This window comes from Glycine max, chromosome 3 (assembly GCF_000004515.6).
Source record: "Glycine max cultivar Williams 82 chromosome 3, Glycine_max_v4.0, whole genome shotgun sequence".
Lineage (NCBI taxonomy): Eukaryota > Viridiplantae > Streptophyta > Magnoliopsida > Fabales > Fabaceae > Glycine > Glycine max.
The window spans coordinates 37,605,677-37,628,732 of NC_016090.4; the positions used below are offsets into that span (position 1 = coordinate 37,605,677).

The following is a 23,056-nucleotide window of genomic DNA, read 5'->3' on the forward strand; positions in this document are numbered from 1 at the left end:
AAAAACTTATCGGGTTTGTTAAAAATATTTTTTTTTTCAACAACGTGTGTGATAGCTGCTGATTTCCAAACCTTCTTTCTTTGTCACTCAAAAGGGATTTGAATTTCGTCTAACAATAACGAGTACATGTAAATAAATAATTAACATGATGAATTCCGTAATTTACCAAGGTCGAACTTTGCATAATAAAACTTGTTTCTTCCTCTTTTTTTACATGCGAGGATTTCTACACGAGGCATACTGACACCAAAAAGTCTTGGGCGCCTACTGTCCGAAAAGTCATAATTGACCTAAGAGTGGGTTTGGATGAAAAAATTTTAAATTTTAAAAAAATTTAAATTTTAAGAATTTCAAATATTTCATTGAAATTTTTTTATTTTTAAAATTTTGTGTTTAGATAAAAAAAAATTAAAACTATGAGAATAAAAAAATGAATGAAAAAAAAGAAAAAATATAATTGGTGTACTAGTTATATATATATATATATATATATATATATATATATATATATTCCTCTATGCTCACACTCAATCGATATTTTAGGAGTTTAGACTTTCTCACATTTTAAAAGGAAATTGAAATTCCAGATTCTTAATTGTTTAAAATTTTGTTTTAAAATTTCAAAATTTTAAATTGTTCATAAAAAACATCCAAACAATGAATTCTAAATTACAGAAATTCAAATTCTCTAATAAATTACTTTTCTCATTTAAAATTCTTTATCCAAACAATACAAAGTTGTTGTTCTAAAAAGGAAAACTAACAAAACATGGAATGTAAACAATTTTGCATGAAAAATGACGGTAATGTCGACCAAATTGACTACAACCAGTACTATGAACAGTAAAAAAGCCTGTACAATATGGCTTTGTTGTGTTTTTGTAGTTACAACGGTCAGAATTAGCTATATCCCACCTTCATGAAACAAATAGAGGTATAAGATAAAATGGTAAAATGTACTAGGGTCAGTTGGTTACAATTAAAAATATATATAAAACAATTTATGTTTTAGTTATAATTATAAAAATATTTTTATTTAAAAGAAACGACTCATTTTCTCAGTTAAGCCGTTAAAATGGGTAAGCTTATCCCCCGCACTTGCTCCAAGCTCGTGTGGGCTAATGAAAGAGAAGTTCATAGGATCAAAAGGTCCACATAGAAAAAGCTCACAACTCATAACTACTTGAATGCTGAAGCAATACATACTGAAAAATTACATTCAACCGTTTATGATTATGCAGCCATTTTACAATTTAGGGTAAAGACATGTCAAGGATCAATGTTAAAATATCAATCCAGCAGCAAAGGAAAGGAAGAACATATAATAATAATAAAAAAATTGATCATTTATCAAGATGTTTAAGCCCATGAAAAAAATGTTTTTTAAAGAAACTGATTCTCTTAAGAAAAAAAATGTAACAAACCATCCTAAACCTAAATTACGAACTTTTGAGTTTTACCTTGAACGTCAAGCGAATATAGAGCTTGTTAAGTTAGGGAATCGGCATAGAAAATGTAATGTTCAAATAATATAACTAGAAAAATAAAATAACGTGGGATTACACAATGATAAACAATTTTTATTTGTAAACGAATATATTACATTAATTAATAATTATTAATATTACACGGATTATTGTAACCTATAGCCTCTCCGGTCTGCGCTACGCTCTTGCAAGTAAGTATTCACAATCCTCTTATTTATACCATAAAAAAAAATGAGTGAAAGGGGTGAAAAAAGAAAGATAAATATTGTAATCTATAATATATATGAATTTGTTCTAAAAGGCGAAAGTGGTGTGAATTGAATGTAGTATAATGGAACTGAACTGTACCAAGCTTCAGTTTAGCCTTTAGCGGTTACACTGCTGAGGTGGCCTTATTTTTCTTCTGCCAGCGTTGAAGGGGCACGCCGTCTGAACCGGCGGCACCATGCAGTTATACTGCAAACACAGGGTGCTGCTCACCGGAATCTCCGCCGTCGGGCTTATCGCGATTCCGGTCAGAAAATTGTGCTGCAAATACAGTATCTGAATGCCCGCCGCTAACAACCGCTCCACGAAGCTGCCCGGTACCTGCCCCGTGAACCCGTTGTTGTTCAGGTACAGATTCTGCACGTTCGCTAGCATGGGCGACACCTCACCGGATAACCGGTTGTAGCTGAGATCAACGGTCTGGATCATCACCTCGTTAAACGGTTGGATTGGACCGGAGAACTGGTTTCTTTCGAGTTGGAGGTTTGTGAGAGGGAATGTGAATATTTGGGCCGGGATTGGGCCTGTGAACTGGTTTAAACTAAGGTCCAGGAAGTTAAGCCGGTTGAGCCGGGTTAAGAGCCCGTCGACCGGTCCAGTGAACCGGTTCCATGATAAAGAGAGGTACTGTAGGGAAGCAGGGAGAGAATCCTGTGCGAGCGAACCGGAGAGAATGTTGTGTTTGAGTTCAAGATGGGTCAGGGAATAAGCCGAAGCGAATGAAGGAACCGAACCAGAGAGACGGTTGTGGCAGAGGAATAGGTTTGTTAGCTGCGGCATTTTTCCGATGGACGGAGGAATTGCTCCGGAGAGTTGGTTGTAGCTGAGATCGATTGTCCTGAGGTTCCGGAGCTGACCTAGACCTGCAGGAATCTCGCCGGAGATGAAGTTCCTGCTGACGCCGAGGAAGCGGAGGTTTTTCAACTGAGAGAGAGACTGAGGGAGAGGACCGTAGATTCTTCCTGGAACGACGGTGAAGTCGGCGAGAGCGGAGAGTTTGGAAATGGAAGGGTCTAGTTTTCCGGTCAGACCGGGCGAACCGGCTCTCGGATCGCCGAGGTTGAGTGCGATGACTTTGTCGTCGGCGCAGAAAACGCCGGCGAAGTTGCAGGGGTCGGCGGTGAAGTCCCACGAGGAGAAGAAATTGGAACCGGGAACGTCGTGAAGGGATTTCCGAATGGATTGCAGAGCGAGGAAATCGTTGGGGTCTAAAATCCCTCTCACGGAATGGAGGAAGCAAACGAAAAGCAAAGTGCAGAAAGCTACGACGTCGTCCATTGGAACTTAGAGAGAAAAAAGCGGTGGCGATGGGTTTTTATAGGAAAATGGGAGGGTTGCTTTTTAGAGCTGGATGGTTTTCTCGTGAGAAATCGTGTGAACGTTTTAATGGCGGAAAACTGGATATAGCTGGCTTGGAGGAGAAGCAATTCCTTGCTGAATCTGTGTTGCTTTTGTTGCCTTCAATGTTGCCTTTGCAACCTTTTCATCATTTAGGCTTTCTTTGCATATACTACTACTACAATCACTGCCACAACATTACAATACCCACTTTCTTTCTTTCTTTCTCTATCTATAATATCTCCTTTGCCCATAATACTATTTCTTAATTGCACAGTGCACGCTAATTTTGTCATTCTTTCTTGCTTTGGACTTTGCTTCAGGTTCGTGTTAAACGGTTGTCCGATCCTACCTGGACTCCAAGGCTCCAACTGTACGTTTTAGGTGGGAAACACTGCTGACAATGTTGTTGGTTAACTAGTTAAACGGCTGACACGTTAATTTTTTTTCTTTCTTCTACATGTGACACGTTAGATATTCTTATTCTTATTATTTTGGTTGTAAAATGTAAACTTTAATAATTGTTTATTTTTTTGAAGGAGCTATTGTTGGGTCACGGTCTTAGAGTGACAGCTAAGCAGTTCATGGTAAAGTGATCTGGGTGGGATTAAGTTGAGTTCATGCTGAAGGCCATGGCTTTGTCGAGCTCATACTCACATGCTTCTTGTGACATGCAAGGGTATCTGTGTCCTGTTTCGCTGGATAGCAAAAATCTCATCACAGAAATAAATGCGTTCCAGTTTCTTCAAAGAATGTGGTGATCAATGATCACGGTTCAATGCTTTCAATGAATGAAGGGTACCTTCAATTAATGAAGGCTATTCATACACACTGTACTACAATTTCCTTATTTAAATACACGTTGCCTTACATTTAAATGTTACGCTATTATATATATATATATATATATACACACACGTATTTAAAAAGATGCATTCAAAAACAAAATTTATTTTTCCGTTTTGATGTTACCAAACATTTTCCCTTCTTTTATTACTGTAACTTATACAATACTTGCACATAACAGCGTAATCTCCCTTGGGTCTACATAAATGTCTAGCATCATTAATTAGTCTCTCATACATAAGCAAAAAAACAAAATGTTGTAACTAATATGTTCCGGGCTTTATTGCGAATTATTTACACGTGTAGGGGGTAAAAAAATAGCAAGGGAGCAAACAATTAGCCACTATACTTTTTTCATCTTCTTATTACGTAGTACTATAAGAGAAACAACACACACATTCTCTCTCTTTTGGATGAAAGGACACAGGAGGAAGCTCAAACTAACTCAGTGCTAACAGGACTCATAGTCAATTGCGTTCAATTCAAGATATATGCATGCTCCAAAGCTTGTTTCGCAATTCCCATATTCTGCTTTTCACCAATTACTGTCTAGTAGAGTGGGTACGTATGTGGCTCAATTCTCTTTCTTCGAGAGGAAGATTGTGAGTCAACAAAACAGAATCAGATTTTCATCATGCATGTGCCCCGCTTATGGGAAAGCTTATTCCTTTCCCCTGAGTTGTTCATTTCTTTCTTGCCATTTTCTTTCAGCTAAAATTTTCAGCTCTTTTAATTTTACTTGGGTCAAACTCAAATGCTATGCTAAAATCAAGTTTTATTTTCATCCACCACTTATTGGCATGTCAGCAATAAAAGAAATATTTTTTTTATCAATAATACTCATAGTATTAGGGCTCTGTTACACCCTTATTTTACACTGCGATGATAAAGCATGAGGGATATATAAGAAAAATTAATTAAGATACTGTTTCATTCATACTACGAGCTTCTCTTTTTTTTTTTTTTTTAGGAGACATGGTTCATACTACGAGCTAGCAATACTGTTTGTGTACGTGATTCAAATTAACGAAAAAAATTGGCCGACCTAAGAGAAGATATAGGCAACCGTTTCAATCTTTCAGCAATAAAAATGCTCTTAATTAAGTTCAATTTGACTTAAGTATGTAACTAGACTCTATGCACAAAGTACACACAAAAAAAAGGACTCTATGCACAATTAATTCTTGGTTTTCCTTTCAATCTGATGATTGAATGCTTTTGGTGTAATTTCCTTTCAAAATCGTAAGGAGTCCCAAGCAACTGAACGAGCGTAATTGATCCTTGCTTTTAGCCTATTACTTTACCATGAATAATTTTGCCACACGAGCCTATATTACGTCAAATGCAAGGTTTTTTTATTCACGATTACGCAAAATAATTCCAAATTGGATTGATTGTTAAGTAGCCTCATACTAATGGCCAACTTAACGTTTATTGAGACTTAAAATGAATTTAAAGACGACGACGATTCATGATTGTTTAATTAATGAAAAAAATTAATTAAAATTATTTTATTTCATTTATTTTTGAATCTCTTAAACATAAGTTAATATTATTATACGGTGAGAATTGATTGGTTTAATTTTTTAAAATACATTTAAAATCTTCCGATACAAAGGAGGTTGAACACGTCCTTAGCAAAATAAAAGCTATAGCATATTCTTAAAAAAAAAACTGTAAAAGGATTATCGGAAATCATTGCTATTAAGTGTATTACTCTAAGTGGATCTTTTTGCTACTTGAGCCCATTACGTCATATGCAAGTATTTTCACGAATACGCAAAACAATTACAAATTGTATCACTGTTCACTAGCCTCATAATTATTTATGGTCATCAAATTCATTACCAGCTCTATTGTTCATGAGATACGGTGATGGAGGAAACAGGCTGGTAGCATCTCCAATGGCATGCTTACATAAATTATTGAATTTTAAGTAATGTTGTTTAAGTTTATTTTTCACCGAAACATATGACGTTGAGTTACTCATGTAAGCAATCATTTCTTAATAATATTATATCATAAATAATATATTAGGACCTATAAAATTAATTTAAACACTCACTTTAATAACTTTAACATTGAAATGAGTTTTAATTTAAAATATTTAAATTTATATAAAATTATAAAACCCACAAAAATATGATAATCAACTTATACAAACAACTATCCATTATAAAATATAAATGTTCTCATAGACAAAGAAGGAGCATGAAGAAACACGTAAATATAAAGAAATTACTATTAGATAGTTCTGAATCATATTAAGAAAATTCTGAACTGAGTAAACTGAAAAAACATACCACCAGACCAATTTAAGATGTATTTTGTACTTGTAGCATTTTCAATGTTTTATTCAAAATTAATTTCTGGATACAATTTCAAGTGCTTCATAAATTAACTAATTACAAGAAAAGTCCTATTGTGTTGTGCCCAGGATTGACTTCCGGATCGTAGAACACATTTAGTAATCCAAGCAAGCAGTAACCAAAATACTAATTCACATTTCACAGGATACGATAAACACATTTTAAGGCAATGAAGTGCATGCTCAAGAAGGGAATGGGAGACAACGTAATAGAAAATGAGTTTTCACTTTGCACAACTCACCCTTCCTGGTTCTGAGCCTCACAGATATTTGAGAAGTTAGAGCAGACATCTTTAACTCTCGCAGCACCAACACTGTTAATCAAATAAAGTCACAAAATAATACAATTTTCTCCCAGCATATATATCTTCTGGCTAGCTAGTGCAACACATGAACAATAAAAAACATAAAGGAAAAAATCAATACTAGATTCCCTTGAACTGGACATGAGAATCTACACTTTTGAAATCCATAGGTTTTTGTTCCCTACATAGGTCATACAGAATAATTAACATTCCCTTTAACCTATTTCATTCACATATAATATATTCTATTACAATAAAAGCAGTCCTACCCCTTAGACACAGAGAATATATACTCACAGAACTAGTGCGATGCTATTTAGAAGTTTCTCAGAATCACCAAAGAACATGGTCACAACCTCCATCACAAAATATGGACTACTCTCATCTTGCAGTTTCTGAAGCTGATTGAACTGATCTTCCAGAAATCCCTACACCCCAACAACAAGAAAAGTAGAAAACATTACCCTCCATTCATAATTAAGTAACCAAGTCCCAACTATCCAAGTTATCCGCAAGAAAGAAAAAATTGAAAAAAAGAATGAAAGTTTGAAATTGAAATAGTAAATTGTAGCCATCAAAGTGATCAAACTTTTGATTGTATGATTTTTTTTATTCATGAGAATCAAATCATATATTAAGGGATTTATAACAATTTACGTACTTATTCAACCAACTGATGATTAATAAAGATAGCACGAAGACATAAAAAAAATTATAAATTAAAAAAAAGGATTTATTTAATTTTGTGGATGGAGTGGGACATATTCATTCCCCAAGAAAATACAGAACAGAAAGAAACCTCGCGAAGCATAGCGGTTTGATGGTCACGGTGCTTCCTCTGCAACTGACTCACATCCATGATAGTTTGGTTTAGTGCTTTAGTTCAATTTGAGAGGGAATACAACCTATGAGTTTGGAATTGGAAGGGGTTTGAGTTGAAACTGAAAGGGAAATGAAAATGTTGTTGTTTGTGTCATGTATGTTTTTGTTCAGCCAATGAAAGAGAGAAAGGCACACGTGACACGTGGATTCCTGGGTGATTGTCAACATGCTTGCTTTTGGTTTTGTCTCTCCAATTTTAGTGTCCTAAATTATGCAATGTTCTTTCCCTTTTTGTTGTGGAAGTTAAGGCTGAAGGGTTGGTCTTCTTTGGAATTTTAGGCTAAATAAAAAAAAATTAAATTTAACATATTTAATTAGATTAATTTAGTTGAATTTTTAAAATAATCAGTCAATTTAAATTAAACCAACTCTCAACACTGTACCCTCGTGGGTTTTAAATATTGATTATGAGTTGTGAGCTTTCCAGTTTCCCTTCTTTTTTTAAAAAAAATATCAATTAACATTGCGTTGATTTGGTTTGGATTATTAAATTAAATTAAAAAATTATTGTATTTTGTTAAATTTATTTTCCCACCTTTCATGTTTTACATAAAAGTTTGAATTTTATATTATTATAAAGTAAAAAATTCTTTACACTTCAAAGATTTTAAAAACAAATAAGTTTTAGGTATTCATATTCTTAATTAATACACACTTTTTAACAACTATAACTTTATATATCTCATTCTACAAAAAAATATCTTATATATTTCTTTATCTAAAATATGATAAAAAAAAATAGATATGAATCTAAAATAAATAAATTTTAATATAAAAACATTATCGAGGGATTAAGTATTTTTGAGTTAAAAAGAAAAAAAATAAGAAAAAAACTTATTGTAATTGATTTGATTTGAATTTAAACTAAAATAAATAAATAAATAAATCAAACAAATTTGAATTAATTTAATTCATTTCGTTTAAATTTGTTTTTCAGAATAAACTTTTTTATAAATAGAAAATAACACAAGAAAATGAATTAGCAGCTTATTCATTTTGCTACACAAGAAAATGTTTGGATTTTTTTTATACATAACTTTATTTTGCTAACTTTAAGTTTTTTATTTCAACCGTGTTCAACTAGCTTTTAACTTATAAATTACTAGCTTTTTTATTTTCAGTTATTTATTTGAAATTTCTTTTTATTCCTTTTTCATTTTAGAAAATATTTGTCTACTGTATCACTTTTATTCCATTTTGTATTTATGAACTAACATTAAATGAACTAATTTATAAGTTTTTTTTTTTAAGTTTTTAGCTTCTAAGTTTCAACTAGCTTACAAACTAAATTTGCCAAGTACACCTAAATTTAAAATTTATATATTTTATATCAATAAGTCAAGCTAAGTTGATTGTGTTTCATATAATCTTAATCAAGTCTAATTCAGGTAAATTTTCAATCTTCTCGAAACTTCACGATGAATAAAGACTAAATTAAACTAATCTCAACACCTCTAACATGAATAACGTATTAAGATGAAATTTAAAAATATAATACCACGAATTATTTTAACGTTTCTTTTTTTTTTTTAAAAAAAAAAGAAGTAAATTCCTCAAATTTAATGATGTCTGAAATCGGACCGTAACAATGTAAATCTTATAAGAATCGAAGAAAAGATTTAGGCTTACACATGAAATGTTGATTCCCGTTCATTTGGGTCTAGTGCCCACTCTCTAGGGATCCGAAATCAAATAAAATAAATCCTAATCCCACCCCCCACGAGCATGCTGTCCATTTTCTCATCCTATATTTTACTCTGGTCTCTCATTGCTCTTCCAATAATAATAACAATCGCACTTCCCATGTTTTTTTTCCAATGAAAGGAACGGCAGCAAAGTTTAGAGAGACAGTTCTCTCCACTCATTAACATAATTACTCATCACACAGCATCTGCAAGAATGAAGGGAGGGAGAGGCATCGATGAACACTATCAATTCAGCTTTTACATTTTTTCATTTCTTCTTGCCAAATTCAAATAAAAATGTTACACAACTTGAGGGGAATTTCATGCCTGATTCGTATTTTCATTGATAAATGATCAGCTTACGGCTGCGAATGCAAGCTCAAAATACCTTTACCAACAACTTTCCACACTATAGGGCTCAAAGTTTGCAAGCCCATGAATACGTGAATTTCCATCTGCATAATGTACAAGGGTGAGAGTCCCACGGAGACCGCACACAATCCAGCAACAAATCAACTAAATTTTTGCTCATATGCCATTTTCTTATTCACAATATTTACATTGATTTTTTATAACCTAGCTATGATTCCAGACAGCACAGATGACGAGGTGACTTCATAGATGCTGTGACTTATTCTTCGATCGTCGCAATCAACCTAAAGTACGTGTAAAATTAATTAATTGGCAATAGACTAATAGATGATAATATGATGATACCAACAAATCAATCACAAGATTTAGAAAAATAGACGCGGCCTTATATTTTTACCTTCTTCGGAAAAGGCAAATATGCCACCAAGCATTTCATCATTCTCCTCATCTTCCTCCAGTTGCTCTCTTTCATGGTGGCTACTGCTGCTGTCAACATCATCAGTTACAACTTCAGTTAACACGTCACTTTCATCAGGCTCCTGTGTTTTGCAGTGGCCATCCTTGAAAGATATCCCAACATCTTCATTTTGCTTTGTTAAGGCTACTTCCACAAATTCAGTCTCGTGTGAATCATGTTCTGGGACCAATGCCGAGTTCTCACTGATCCCAACACCTATAGAATCTCTTCCTTCAGAAGTTATATTTCTCCCTTGTAATATAGGATTGGCAATATGGTCAGCGTTAAAATCAACCTGTTTCAAGTTTCCAGACAGACATGATGGACTCATCACAATCTGGTTTTGTAGAGCAGGCTCAACGTTGATTGTCCCCGTTCTTTCCAGGCATATCTCACCAAGTATTTGATAACTAGAAGCAACTTGATCCAAGTCAAGCAGATTTTCAATTCTTCTTGATGAACCTAGAGTAAATTAGTAAATATCATATCAATGGGAGGTTGCCACAATACCACATGAAATTCAAAAAAGAAAACTAAAAATAGACTTAACAGAGAATGTAGGTGGTTGCAAAATATAAGAAATTACTTAAATGGTGTGGAATGTGTAGTACTCAACTGTTCATCAAGCATTCCATTGAATGAAGAAAAAATAGTAATAATGTAATATTATGAAAATGTATATCTATATTCTTGCACAACTCCAATGGGTCATTAATGATATCATCCTTTGCTTCACAAAAGTTACAAAACTAATTGGCTGGAATATATTTTTTCAGTAAACTAGCTTCTTACCTCCTTCGGAGCTTTCAGTGGAACTCAGTGATGCTGGCTTTGAATGACAAATAACTGTTACATCAACAGTTTCCTTGTCATCAGCTTGATTGTGAACAGGAGATATAGGGCTTAAATATCTTTCCCCAGAAAGGCCTCTGAATCAAACGCCAATATTAAGTAATTAGCATGACCACAAAATAAGATCATTGATGAGCACATACAAACGAAAAACAGTTCCTTTAGGATAATGTATGCATTGTGCTATACATTACACAATTGGTCAGATCCACGTAAATCCCTCCAATTCGTCAACTAAATGCAAGCAGCAGATACTTAAAATATGGATGACAAATTGAGTATTGCAGCAAAATGCATACATTCACAACATATTATAATATTGGCATTCATTTCTTTTTCTTTGTCCTTTTCTTCTAACGGGCGTGCATGTACAAATCAAATTATATTTGACTTTGAAACCCAGACTCAACACAGACAAAACCAAAAAGAAAAGATCTGTGATTATCAAATTCCTGATCACAATATTGGCATTCGTTTTGTTTTCTTTGTCCTCCATTAATTCCTGATCCACGATTTTGATCCCTCTATTTTTTTTTCCCACAATTTTAGTTCCCAAATTTTAGAAAATTTGAAATTTCGGTTCAATCATCTATTTTGCATATGTTTATTTATTTTTTATTTTTTACACTTTAATTTATTAATTATTTTTTAATAGTTAAATGTTAATTTCCACCTCATCACAGTATTGACACATCATTAGTCAACCATTAAATTAAACTGTCAACATATGCAAAATTAAGCATTAGACCAAAATTATGGATTTTTAAAAATTTAGGAACTAAACCTATGGAAAAAAAATAGGGAGACCAAAATTAGTGAATCAAGAATTAAAGGGAGACCAAAGCATTGACACCAGACATTGCAAAATCTGCAAGGAATGAAAAAGAAAATAGTCACTACCTCTCATTCCCGCTTGATCTGATGCTATGAAAATGGTCAAAAACAGGAAGCAGCTCCTTCCGCTTTATTTCAACTTCATTAACAGGGACCTTTTCAATTTCAAACTCCCCAGTAGCACTGAAACTAGCTCCCGCACAACTCATTGAATAGCAACAAATCTGAAGAAGCAAAATTGTTAACTACAAATTCATAGCCCTGTATATGAAAATCAGAACTTGGCACAATAAATAATACCTTAGACTTTTGCCATATGGGTAACCTTCCAAAATTCCTTTGCACCTCCGCATTAGACAGATACCAATGAAACCTGTCGTGCATATTCTCATTAGAAGATCTTACCATCTTTTCCCCTGCCCTATCTCTTGTGCCCAAAAAATTCAATCCATGGACATCACTATAACTTATTTTCTCTTGAACTCTCTCAATACCTCCTTGTCTATCAAAGGTATTGCAGCAAGTATCCCCTCTTTCTGGCCATTCTGACCTTCTACATACATCCCACCATTGAATAGGTTCGACTTTGACTCTGAACTCATCCTCTTGCATATGCAAGAGTGAAGTTGACTGGTTTCTCAAACCATTATCAGTTGTTCCTAAACCAACAGATGCCAGAAGTTCATGTTGAACTACATGACCTGAAGGTGTATAAACCAATATATGTTCTAAGGGTTTTGCCTTTGAGTTAACAAGCTGTTGCGAGTGAGATAAGGAATTATGAAAGATGGCAGCAATGGCACCAGATGGCACAAAAACTTTTCCTGTCACATTTGCAGAAGAATTGTGAACAGTATTAAGCCATCCAAAACTACTATATTTTATCCGGCTAGCCACAGAAAGGACAACAGGTGCTGGGGGAGGCAGAGATTGCTGATAAGAAATGGAAGCTGGAGTATACCACCAAGGCAGAGAAAAAACAGGGAGTAGGAACGGTTCTTCACCCTGAGAACTAATAATTCGAAAACCAGTATCACCCCCAAAGGGTGACAAAACAAAAAGATGACAAGTACCCTTGGATGAGACAATTGCAATCCACTGACTAAAATTACTGAAACAAATGTCCTGAATCATCTGGCAGATAAGAAGAAAAAAATATCAAAAGGATATGAAGGCAAGCTATAAAAGGAATATCATACTTGAAAAACAAGTAACATAAATCAATCAGGACTAAGATGTACTGACAGCTGGTGTTATTCCACGATGAAGTTTATAAAGATGCACATGAGAAGAGTTCCAATTGGAGCTTGGAATGCCTGAACTCTTGCATGTGAATGACGGCATTATCCGAAATATATTAATGTTATTCCCATAGACTGATGCAGTGACAAGAAGGGTCCCACTAGGGTCAAAACATAGTGCAGATATAGGACTAGTGTGAGCTTTGAATTGTGATATGATACTTCTGGAAACAAAATCCTTAATGACTACCTGCAATCAACCATATGACACAAGAACATATTGGAGATTAACATCTCATAAAAAACCCACAAATATCAATCAGTTCAGGCATGATGAAACAATACCAACCATTCCTGCATTATCTGCATCAATTCCTGTAACCCTATTGACTTTCACACCTGAATTTGATTGTATGGGAGAAGAGGAACCATCAGGAAGCAGCTCTTGACAGTATTTGATTATTCCGGCAGCTAAATGTCTGCTGGACTCCACTGCATAACGAGCCACTAAACTACCACTGCTTGGAGAAGTTGATGGACTAATTCCTGGAGAATCACTGAAGTTTTGTGGGCTTAAGCAACCTAAATTAGAGGGCAGGGGGTTGTTAGAAGCATATGCCAACCACCTTGGACCCACAGCCATTGGACCATAACCAACATTAACACCAGTTGTTCCTTGTCCAGCGAATTGAGAAACAGGATAAGTGAGAACACTGAACTTATTCTCAAGAGTCACAGCATCAAAGCAGTATATCTGCAAAAGTAATAGAAAATGCATCAGTCATCGTATACATTACACGAAAAAGCTAAGTCAAATAGATTGTATTATCTTTATCTGACAGCTCTAATATAGATATTAAAAAAATTCTACAAGACACTGGAGAAACTGCATACTTGTGTGGCAAGACCAACCGCTACTATCCTTGAGCTGCATCTGATCATACATACAGTTGAACGGAACCTCAGAACATGAACATAACAGTGAGACTTCAAGGAGTAAAACCGAACAACTGTTGAAGAGTTGACATTGTTCCCCGGTTGAGTCTCAAAGTTACCATCCCTTCCTAAACCACTCAAACTGGTACTGTTCTGGTTTGCATTGCTAGTGTCATCCCCGGAAACCACCAACAGTAAAGGGTGCGACTTCCTGAATCCCTCCTGGCCATCACAACCTACTGGGAAAGGCTGCATCTGTAAAAAAGAAACTGGACCATCGCGCTTTGAGACCAGTTCACGGAAGCCAGAGGCATCCTCAACATCAAGAACTTGAAATCCATTCAGATAACCAAGTAGAAGAACACGTTTTAAGTTAGCTGGATCAAGCTCCAGTGTATCAAAACCAGCCCAGGTTACCTATCCACCAAGTCGTAAAAGGTAAAATTATAATTACTAGGATGTGATATTGGATACATTAGCTCATGTAATATAAAGGTCAAAGAAGAAAGTCTAATCATCATAAAAATAATTTTAACTGGACAATGGAAAATTAGCCAAATTGCAAAGCAGTTAGTGTGCAAAATGTTGGGAGATCTATAGACAAGTCAAAGCTAGTAAGTAATAAAGCAAGATCTGCAACAAAACCAATTTATACAGAGACTTTAAAACTCGTATAAATTCCAATGTGTAAAGTTTGGTAAATTATACAGATTCCATATCTAGTAGCTTCAAATCATTGGGAGTAATTATTAAATTAACATCCCTTACGATAGCTTTCAAGTCCCAGAATCCCGAAAAACGATTGAGTAACAAATATAGTCCACGGGAATCAGTTATATAATAATAATAAAAAAAAACTGAAGGTGCAAAATTCAAGGTTGATTTTTTTCCATACAGTTTCCTCGCAGACGGCTATTCTACATCAACTAACAAATTAGTAAAGCCAACTCAGTGTGCACTTTTATTAGACAAACACAAAACCTCAGTGCAAATTATAATATCTTCAGTCTAAATTAAGGCATTTATATTTATAGAGCTAATACAAGAGGAGGTGCAATAACACATTTGCCTAACGTCAAAAGTACGAAGCAAATATATATTTGGCTCTAGGTCGTTGCAATTACCAACAAGAAAACTAGAATCCTCAGAGAGTTAATATTCAATAAGCACCAACAAATATGTTTATATATATATATACATAGATATTAATAATTGGTACCAAACACACGCAAACGAGGAAAAGTTCATCGAGTCTAGGGCGGAACGGGAGCAGTACCTGATCTTTGTGATCCTCAGAAGAAGACGAAATAGAAGCGGCGACGGAGGCACCGGCGGAGCGCACGGTGGAAGCAACGGTGGTGGCATTGGTGGACACAGTTTTGAGGCACAGAGAGATAATCCTCAACGAATTGGGCAATAAGCCGTTGTTCTTCCCCTTTCCTTTTTTCATGGTAAATAATCTTCTTCTCGCTCGACACCGCCACGCTCAGCTGCGTCCACTTTCTCCTCCTCCGGCGGAAACAAACATTTCCGATCAGAAAAGGAACGAAATATCATCCGATTGCGAACGCGATCGAAGACTCCTCTCACTCGGTTTGAGTTGAAACTTTCTTATCAGCTCCTGATTCTGATGTCGAAGTTTCTCTCTAGCGATTTTCTCCGTTTATATCGAACTTAAACTACCCACGTCGCTTATCGCTTTCTCTCTCTATCGTCCATGGCTGACTCCGCAGTTTTTTGCCTTTTATCTCTTCTTCTTCCAGTTCTTTCTTCCTCTGGGTATTTTTTTCAACGAAAGATAGGGTGATGAAAATAATGGATTGGGCTTGCATTGCACAACACTCTAATCTAAGCACGCAAATTAAAAAATAAAATTAAAAACAAAAAACAAAGATTGTGCTGCACACGACTTTCTCTGTTTTGTTTTTTTAAGCAAAAATCTTTAGTTTGGTTGAAATAAACTTAATATTGTTTACTAGTTTAAGTTTACTTGTAAGGTTTAAATAATGTGACTACATGAATAAAGCTTTTATTTTTTCTGTCAACTGAATTTGTTTATTTATGTAAAAAAACAACAAAAAACTACCAGAAATGAGTTTCGAATAAATTTTCGTACTTTACTTCCAACTTGGTTAAATTTAAGATCGTGTTTCACTTTTTTATTATTATTAAAGTACATGGTAATATTAAATAACTAACAAATGAACAGTAGCGACATTATGATTATGGTTCATGTGATAAATAACTTGAACTTTTCAGATATTATCTATCTTGTTTCTAATATTTACCAAAAAAAAGTCTTATTTAAAATCAATAGTATTATATTTTCAATTAAAAACATAATTATTTTTTTTATAATATTCATAGAAAAGGAAATCACTTTTTGTAACAGCGAAAAAGTAATTACTTATATACTTTTAATTATATTTATTTTATGGCGTGAAAATAATGACTTAAATTAATTCAGTAAAAAAATAATGACTTAAATTATTACATACTTTTTGTTCCAAATTATTTTATGTACTACCACAATAAGTATCATGTGCCTCCTCAACAAATATGCAAATGAGCAACTCCTAAGAATTAGGGGTGTTCTTGCAAAAAAAAAACAAAAATGTTCATAAACTATTCAATTGGGAACTGAAAAAATCAATTCACAGTATTAAAAACTGAATAAATAAAAGACTGAACGGATTTAAAATTTTTAAAGCCAATTTTTTTTATTAGATTAGATTGGATTTCATATTTAAATTTAGAAATTGATTCAATTTAAATTTAATTTTTTTTACTAATTTGAATATTTACATATGAATTATTATATATATATATATATATATATATATATATATTCAATTTATAATATCACTTATGTTTTTATTTTTTATATATTTATAAAATTATCACATAATTTATAACTATTTATACAAAATATATTTAATTAAAAATAATTTATTACTAAATTTTTGAGTTAAGATATTTGACTTAAGATGCATTGAGTATAATTATCAAATTGTGTAATTTTTTTATATGATTAATATTTAATAATTTATACTATTATTAGTTATATAATAATATATAAAAAATATTTAATATTTTAAATTATTTTTATTTTATTTATCATATATCTTACTTTTTATTTAATTATTTTTAAAAAGTAACATTAAAATTAAAAATTGATACAATCCAAATTATTTTAAATTGAATAAAATCGATTGGATAATTAATTAAAAAATCAAAGTGATAGAATCAAATTATTTTGTTCTGCAATCCAATCCAAATCATAAACACTCTTACTAAAAATAATTAATTATACAAGAACAACTAATTATAATTCTCAGATTAAATTTAATAGTCAGATTACAATCCCAACTAAAAAATGCATGACTTCTAATTCATGTTTTATTTCTCACATTGCAACTCTGATTCTCTCCCACTTCGCTTCTCTTCCTCAATCGTTTTACAACTAAGGAATTGTATTTTTGTGATGTCCATCTTTATCCCATAATAACTTTTTAAATCAAAGTGGAACAATTGTATTTGGTTGCATCATTTTTTTTTTTGGCAAATCAAACGAAGCTTTAGTGTAATTTTATAAAATTTTCATTTTTAATCACCACCTTTGTAAAATTTTATTTTTTATTCTTTAATGAACAAAAAATATGATAAGAGGAGTAGAGTAAATGGCTAAATATTATTTTACAAAATTAGGAATTAAAATAATAGTTTTATAAAATCAGAAATCTTAATTGACTCATATTTTCAAATAGTAAGTTGAGAGTTCGCGGATTAACAAAAAAAAAAAGGTGAGAGTTCACTTTTCTTTTTTTTTCTTTTTCTTCGTAATCAAACTTTTGCATAAAAAAAATCTTCGTAATAAAACTGATATCTCTTAAAATAAAATTGTACATAACTTTTTTCACGAAATATTTTTTTTACAAAAAAAATCTCACATGTTTTGAAGAAGATTAATAGTTTGCCCTAATAAAAAATGTGGATGAGAATTGATAGAAAAGAATATATTTCTTTCTTTCTTTCAAGTAATTAATAATCTAAGTATTTGACTTCTTTACAAGAATCTATTATGAGCATTGTTTGAGAGACAATTTGTGTTTCATAAACTACAATATATTCGATTTGTTATGGGCAATTTCTACATTTAGAAACTCCAATTCTTTCAATGACGTATGGGGGGAAAAGAACTTTTTTCCTTTTGGGGGAAAATGTAAAATTGAAAAGGATTAGATACATCACCATCATCATTCAATCATCACAATTTAGTGTTGCTGTTACTCGTATGATTTATGTTTCTTTCAATTAATCAGCGTCAAGAAGCTCTTCTTGAAAGACTTTTCGGAACAATGGATGTTGAGATTTCTTCGTGAACTTAAAGCAGCTAAGGTTACCATTCAAAAGTTGTACAACCTGCACCAATAGGTCAATTGCCAAATCATGAACTGTTACAATTAAACAGAGACCCCTTATTTTATTTGCATACATAGAGGCCAAATTAAAAAGTGATTTACTAACATTTTTGGAAAAAAGAAACTCATCAAAATTTCTAAATTTGCACCACGGTAAAAATAGAAACTGGTATGGAAGATATAAGCATTATACAACATTCAATATATGCCACAGATTCATGAAGGAAAACAAGGTAAAACAATTAATCAGGTCATAAATAGAATAAGAAAAGGCAAATTTCAAAGTGAAAACTACGTTTAGTTGAAATTTTAGAAGAACAAGAGAACTTGCCTGTTTCATAGAGGGGCGACGAATAGAGGATTGTTGAATGCATAAAGAAGCTGCCAAGAGCATAATTTTAATCTGCCGACAGTCAAAATCATCGGCTAATGAAGGATCAATCAGCTCCCTAATACAATTCTTTTTCAGCAAAGGTTTTGCCTGAAAAAAAAAGTATTAGATAAATAAGAAATTACCCTATTATTATCTTTCATAATTAGACGTTCAAACATGTATTTTTAATTTTTATTTATTTATTTATTTTGTTGAATTGCACAACATACCCACAAAACAAGGCTTTGTTGTGAATGATCAAGTGCTCGTCTCCCTGTGACTAATTCTAATAGCACTACACCAAACGCAAATACATCTGTTTTTTCATCCACTATCCCATGAAGCAAGTATTCAGGAGTAAGATAACTGCACAGTCATAATTGAAACTTGAGTTAATTCGAAGTTACAAAAATATACATCACGTAATCATTTAAGTTGACAATACAAACCCAAAAGTCCCTTCAATTTTTGAAACAATGTGATGGGTCCAATTTTCTGGTAGCCATTTTGCTAGCCCGAAATCACAAATCTGCCAAAATAAAATCTCAACGTTTCAAATTCTAATTTATTCTTAAAAAAACATTATGTAGAAATAATGTCCACTTACGCGTTAAAAAACAGTGCAATTCATTTGAGGGTATTGGAGTATAAACGGGAAAAGAGACAGGTTTAATGATTTCATGTCCTAACAAATCCAGGGATCCAAAGAAATTGTTTGTCTTTACGAACCATAAAAAATGCCAAAAAGCCTGAATATGTGGTGATCAATCACAGAATCATATTTGTACAAAAGAATCCAAAGGCGTATCCATACCTGCGGCTCAAAGTTCTCAGTAAGCAAGATATTTGCCGCTGTTATATCTCTATGGATAATTCTTCTCTGACAACCTTCATGAAGATACATTATACCCTTAGCTGTTCCTAATGCTATTTTCTGCCTAAAAGACCATGGTAGTTTCTCCTTGGAACCTAACATCAGTGAAGAAATTAAGAACAATATAATTAACTGCAATGGTAAAAAAATTGGCTCAATAGAAATGAAAAATGGACCCTACCATTAAGCATTGAAGCTAAGCACCCTTTTTCAGACAACTCAAGCACTAGATACATTCCTCCCTCCACCCCATAGCCAACTAACTTGGCAGTGTTGGAGTGGTTTACATGAGCCATTATACCAAGTTCTGATAAGAAGTCACCTATAGTTTCGTTTTCTGTTCCACGTGTCAGCATTTTAATCGCTACCAGCTGACCATTTGGCAAACACCCTTTGTAAACCTCAGCATAACCACCCTTTCCAATACAATTTTCTGCACCAGCCAATGTAAAATGAATTTAATTTCTATATTATTCCACTATTAAAAAAAATTTACTTCAATCAATATGGATATGACTTTTACAATAGTTTTTATAAAAGTCAATAAATTTGTTATCCTCTTAGTTTGTGATTGAATAATATGAAAAAAAAAAACTTAAAACATTTTATGATTAAATCTTTGTGATTGAACAAGAGTATGAAAACCTTTTACACTTTCCATTCATAAACTATTTAGTGATGTAAAATTATCTAACTTATGGTAAGAAATGTAATCCTGACGTATATTGCATACCTTGGATGAAGTAATTGGTTGCAATTTGTATCTCATGGTGAGTGAAGATCTTCCAGGGTGACCTATGCAAGGACGAATCTGCATCTATTACAGTCTCCCTCATGCTACTGCTCATTCTTCTTGAAAGCTTGAGGACACTAAGAGGATGCAATGTAGCTATTGGCTTCGATTTGACCCTCAACAATTGAAGAAACGCATTCCACCTAGAACCTGGTTTTAACTTATCAGAATCCACAATAGTACTTGGTTCTTTGGAAGAGCTTGTTTCTGATTCTGAACTCTTGAAGTTGAAATAGTCCTCAAGAACACCAAAAGGGGAATCCACCTCGTCCTTCATTTTTTTTTTTGGAGACCCACAAAACTAAAGAGAACAAATTACAAATCCAAATCCAAATCCAAATCCAACACGAAAGTGTGAAACTTGATGAAGCAGGGAACACATAGTGGATAAGATGATGAGGAAGAATTTGAAGGGCATTGTGGGGAACGGTTGTAGAAGTTAACTTAAGCTAACGGAGGTGTCTACATAATTTTGCTAGAAAACAATTTATAAAAAATTAAGACTACTTCGCTGAGTGTAAGAATGAACGAAACCCGAGGGATAAGTGAAAGCAACGCAACAACGAATGTATCGGAACAGGTGCACTGAAATCACATGGCAACACAAACATCGCAGTTACCCACAAAGTGAAATCAATCCACAGCAAGGACGACAGAAAATTTAATCAAACATTGCATGCTGCAAGTAAAAGTGTGGTAGCTGGAATGCCATAAAGGCAAAACTCATAGTATTTATTTTCATTAATGCTTTTTTTTTCTATCTTTCTTTTCTTGAGACTTGTAGCACTTGTAAGTTGTAACTGAGAGGGGTGGAAGACCAGGAGACAGACAGAAGCGTGAACAGAGATGAAGACATCAACCGTTAGTTATTACTTAGCCTTCTCCATTCAACAAGCAACAAGCTTCTCGCAATGTCGCTTTCTAGTTTAAAATTGTTTAAACGATTTTTTATGACCCATTCACGCAAAAGAGAACAATTGGATGATAACTTGATAAGAATTGGTAATGACATTACTTGTGAGACTTTTATGTTGGCTTTATAAAGTTATAATTGCGGATCATTGTCTATTAACGGAGAGACTAAGAAAAGAAACTATTATTATTATTATGTGATGATAGTAGTATTTCTATAACTTTAGTTTTTTAAAATTTTATTTAACACTTTCTTTCTATTGCAAATATTTATATTAGTATATAAATTTATTGGAATGTCTCTTGTTATTATTTGAATTCTCGAGGACGAAGAGATAAAAGTGAACTAAAGATGGCCTTAACTGCTTGTCACGGTGCTACTAGCTTCTTTGGTCAGAGAAAGGCTCTGTTTTGTGTCTGTGGTCTCCCCTTGATTATGGGCACGTAAAAACATGGTGTTTTATTGGGGCTATTCGGCTTGTTGCTGACTCACCCTTGGCTTCATTCATCAAGATGTGTTGAATGTCCTATGCGTACGGTGAAAAGTGAAAAACATGTCAGCATCAAAGATTTTTTGGTTCAATCTAATTAGTATTACAATTTGTACTTTAGTCCTCATATAAATCTATAATTTTTGGATCAATTTACAAAACAAATTTGGACAAATTTGGGAGTATGAAATACTAAGTTTTAGTCACATTTTCCTTTTGAGCCACCATGATCTTGTGATCCTCTTTGCATCAAAGATATAGACATGCAAGTGAACATCACCACTGAAACCACTCCACTATGAATTACCAACCAACCAATTCTATCCATGAGTACTAATGTTGTACTTTTGTTTTTTTATCACATGCACTCAATCATTTCAGGCTCGTTTGAGGAATGTTCAAGAAAATTTTCCCAACCCTCTACCATCGATAATTTCCACTCACTCTATCTTGTAGTGCACATCTTGTTGGAAGCTCAAATATAATCCATTGTGTGAATGACCTTTGATTCGATTTGGTTTCCTTCACATTTTTTCTGAATGTTTAGGGACTTTTGGAGGCTTCAACATATGATTAATTAATTAACTTTTATATTTTCATGATAAATTTAATTTCAAAATAGTATTAAAGAAAAGCAAAAGCAAAACAGAGATAAAATTAAAACATTGATATTTGAAGGCGTGGATAGTTTGAAAAAACTGGATAAAAATAAAAGCCATAAATTGGGATCTCGATTACACTGACTGATGTGCAGCATCCATCATCACGTGTCTCAACAAAAATTTAAAAGACTATTCTGCAATTTTAAGAACTTTCTTCAACACTGTTGAACACCGGTTCAATGTCGTGTTTATCTATGATACCCGGTCATTTAACTAGTGCACCCATAAACCATATGTTTAAATGATCCAAGCAGAATTCACCATGCAAGATATGTACCATCACAAGATAATATTGTTTGTTCTATTGATATTTAAGATAATTAAAAATTTGAGTATAAAAATAACATAGAAAACAAGACTAAAAGTAACTAGTCCTTGAACAAATTATCTGATATAACGATATATAGTTGAACCATTTTGTCAATTTTTTTTTTCTAATTTGGATTTGACATTTTAATTGGGTAAGTATTTTTAATTGTTTATATAAAATCTTAACAACTAATTGTTGTATGATATTGACATTTTTCTTTATATCCAACAACTAATTTTAAACGTAAAAAATTACGTTAGTTGAAGTTGATTTAAATTTAGTTAAAAATATAATAACAAAGTATAAACAATTTAACATCATTATACAAAATAATATATATATATATATAT

General features: G+C 33.0%; 3 protein-coding genes across 3 annotated transcripts; all 3 read right to left on the minus strand.

Annotated features, from left to right (window-relative positions):
• Positions 1-1,577: 1,577 nt before the first annotated feature.
• Positions 1,578-3,487, minus strand: LOC100792651 (probable LRR receptor-like serine/threonine-protein kinase At4g36180). The gene has a single exon (XM_003520501.5). It carries the CDS (start codon positions 3,030-3,032, stop codon positions 1,854-1,856), a length of 1,179 nt encoding a protein of 392 aa, XP_003520549.1. The 5' UTR covers positions 3,033-3,487; the 3' UTR covers positions 1,578-1,853.
• Positions 3,488-9,428: 5,941 nt separating this feature from the next.
• LOC100785780 (autophagy-related protein 18g) lies at positions 9,429-15,700 on the minus strand. The gene is made up of 9 exons (XM_003521177.4): positions 15,147-15,700; positions 13,829-14,287; positions 13,284-13,688; positions 12,939-13,184; positions 11,994-12,827; positions 11,760-11,917; positions 10,800-10,936; positions 9,948-10,469; positions 9,429-9,834 (listed from the first exon to the last, which is right to left on the minus strand). The coding sequence occupies exons 1-9, from the start codon at positions 15,318-15,320 to the stop codon at positions 9,830-9,832; spliced, it is 2,940 nt and encodes a 979-aa protein (XP_003521225.1). The 5' UTR covers positions 15,321-15,700; the 3' UTR covers positions 9,429-9,829.
• A 2,247-nt stretch (positions 15,701-17,947) lies between these two features.
• Positions 17,948-21,289, minus strand: LOC100787372 (receptor-like cytosolic serine/threonine-protein kinase RBK2). Its single transcript, XM_003521180.5, has 7 exons — positions 20,272-21,289; positions 19,720-19,971; positions 19,479-19,633; positions 19,114-19,193; positions 18,895-19,030; positions 18,623-18,772; positions 17,948-18,292 (listed from the first exon to the last, which is right to left on the minus strand). The coding sequence occupies exons 1-7, from the start codon at positions 20,606-20,608 to the stop codon at positions 18,185-18,187; spliced, it is 1,218 nt and encodes a 405-aa protein (XP_003521228.1). The 5' UTR covers positions 20,609-21,289; the 3' UTR covers positions 17,948-18,184.
• Between the last annotated feature and the right edge of the window lie 1,767 nt (positions 21,290-23,056).

What these genes read in the sequence shown, in the direction of transcription:
- LOC100792651 (XM_003520501.5), bottom strand. Translation starts at nt 3,032, where the DNA reads ATGGACGACGTCGTAGCTTTCTGCACTTTGCTTTTCGTTTGCTTCCTC.
- LOC100785780 (XM_003521177.4), bottom strand. Translation starts at nt 15,320, where the DNA reads ATGAAAAAAGGAAAGGGGAAGAACAACGGCTTATTGCCCAATTCGTTG. An exon ending in ATGCAGATAATGCAGGAATG is followed by an intron (nt 13,185 to 13,283) that starts GTTGGTATTGTT and finishes GGTTGATTGCAG; the next exon opens with GTAGTCATTAAGGATTTTGT. An exon ending in CCATATGGCAAAAGTCTAAG is followed by an intron (nt 11,918 to 11,993) that starts GTATTATTTATT and finishes TTGCTTCTTCAG; the next exon opens with ATTTGTTGCTATTCAATGAG.
- LOC100787372 (XM_003521180.5), bottom strand. Translation starts at nt 20,608, where the DNA reads ATGAAGGACGAGGTGGATTCCCCTTTTGGTGTTCTTGAGGACTATTTC. An exon ending in AACCAATTACTTCATCCAAG is followed by an intron (nt 19,972 to 20,271) that starts GTATGCAATATA and finishes TGGCTGGTGCAG; the next exon opens with AAAATTGTATTGGAAAGGGT. An exon ending in AACAAAGCCTTGTTTTGTGG is followed by an intron (nt 18,773 to 18,894) that starts GTATGTTGTGCA and finishes TTTTTTTTTCAG; the next exon opens with GCAAAACCTTTGCTGAAAAA.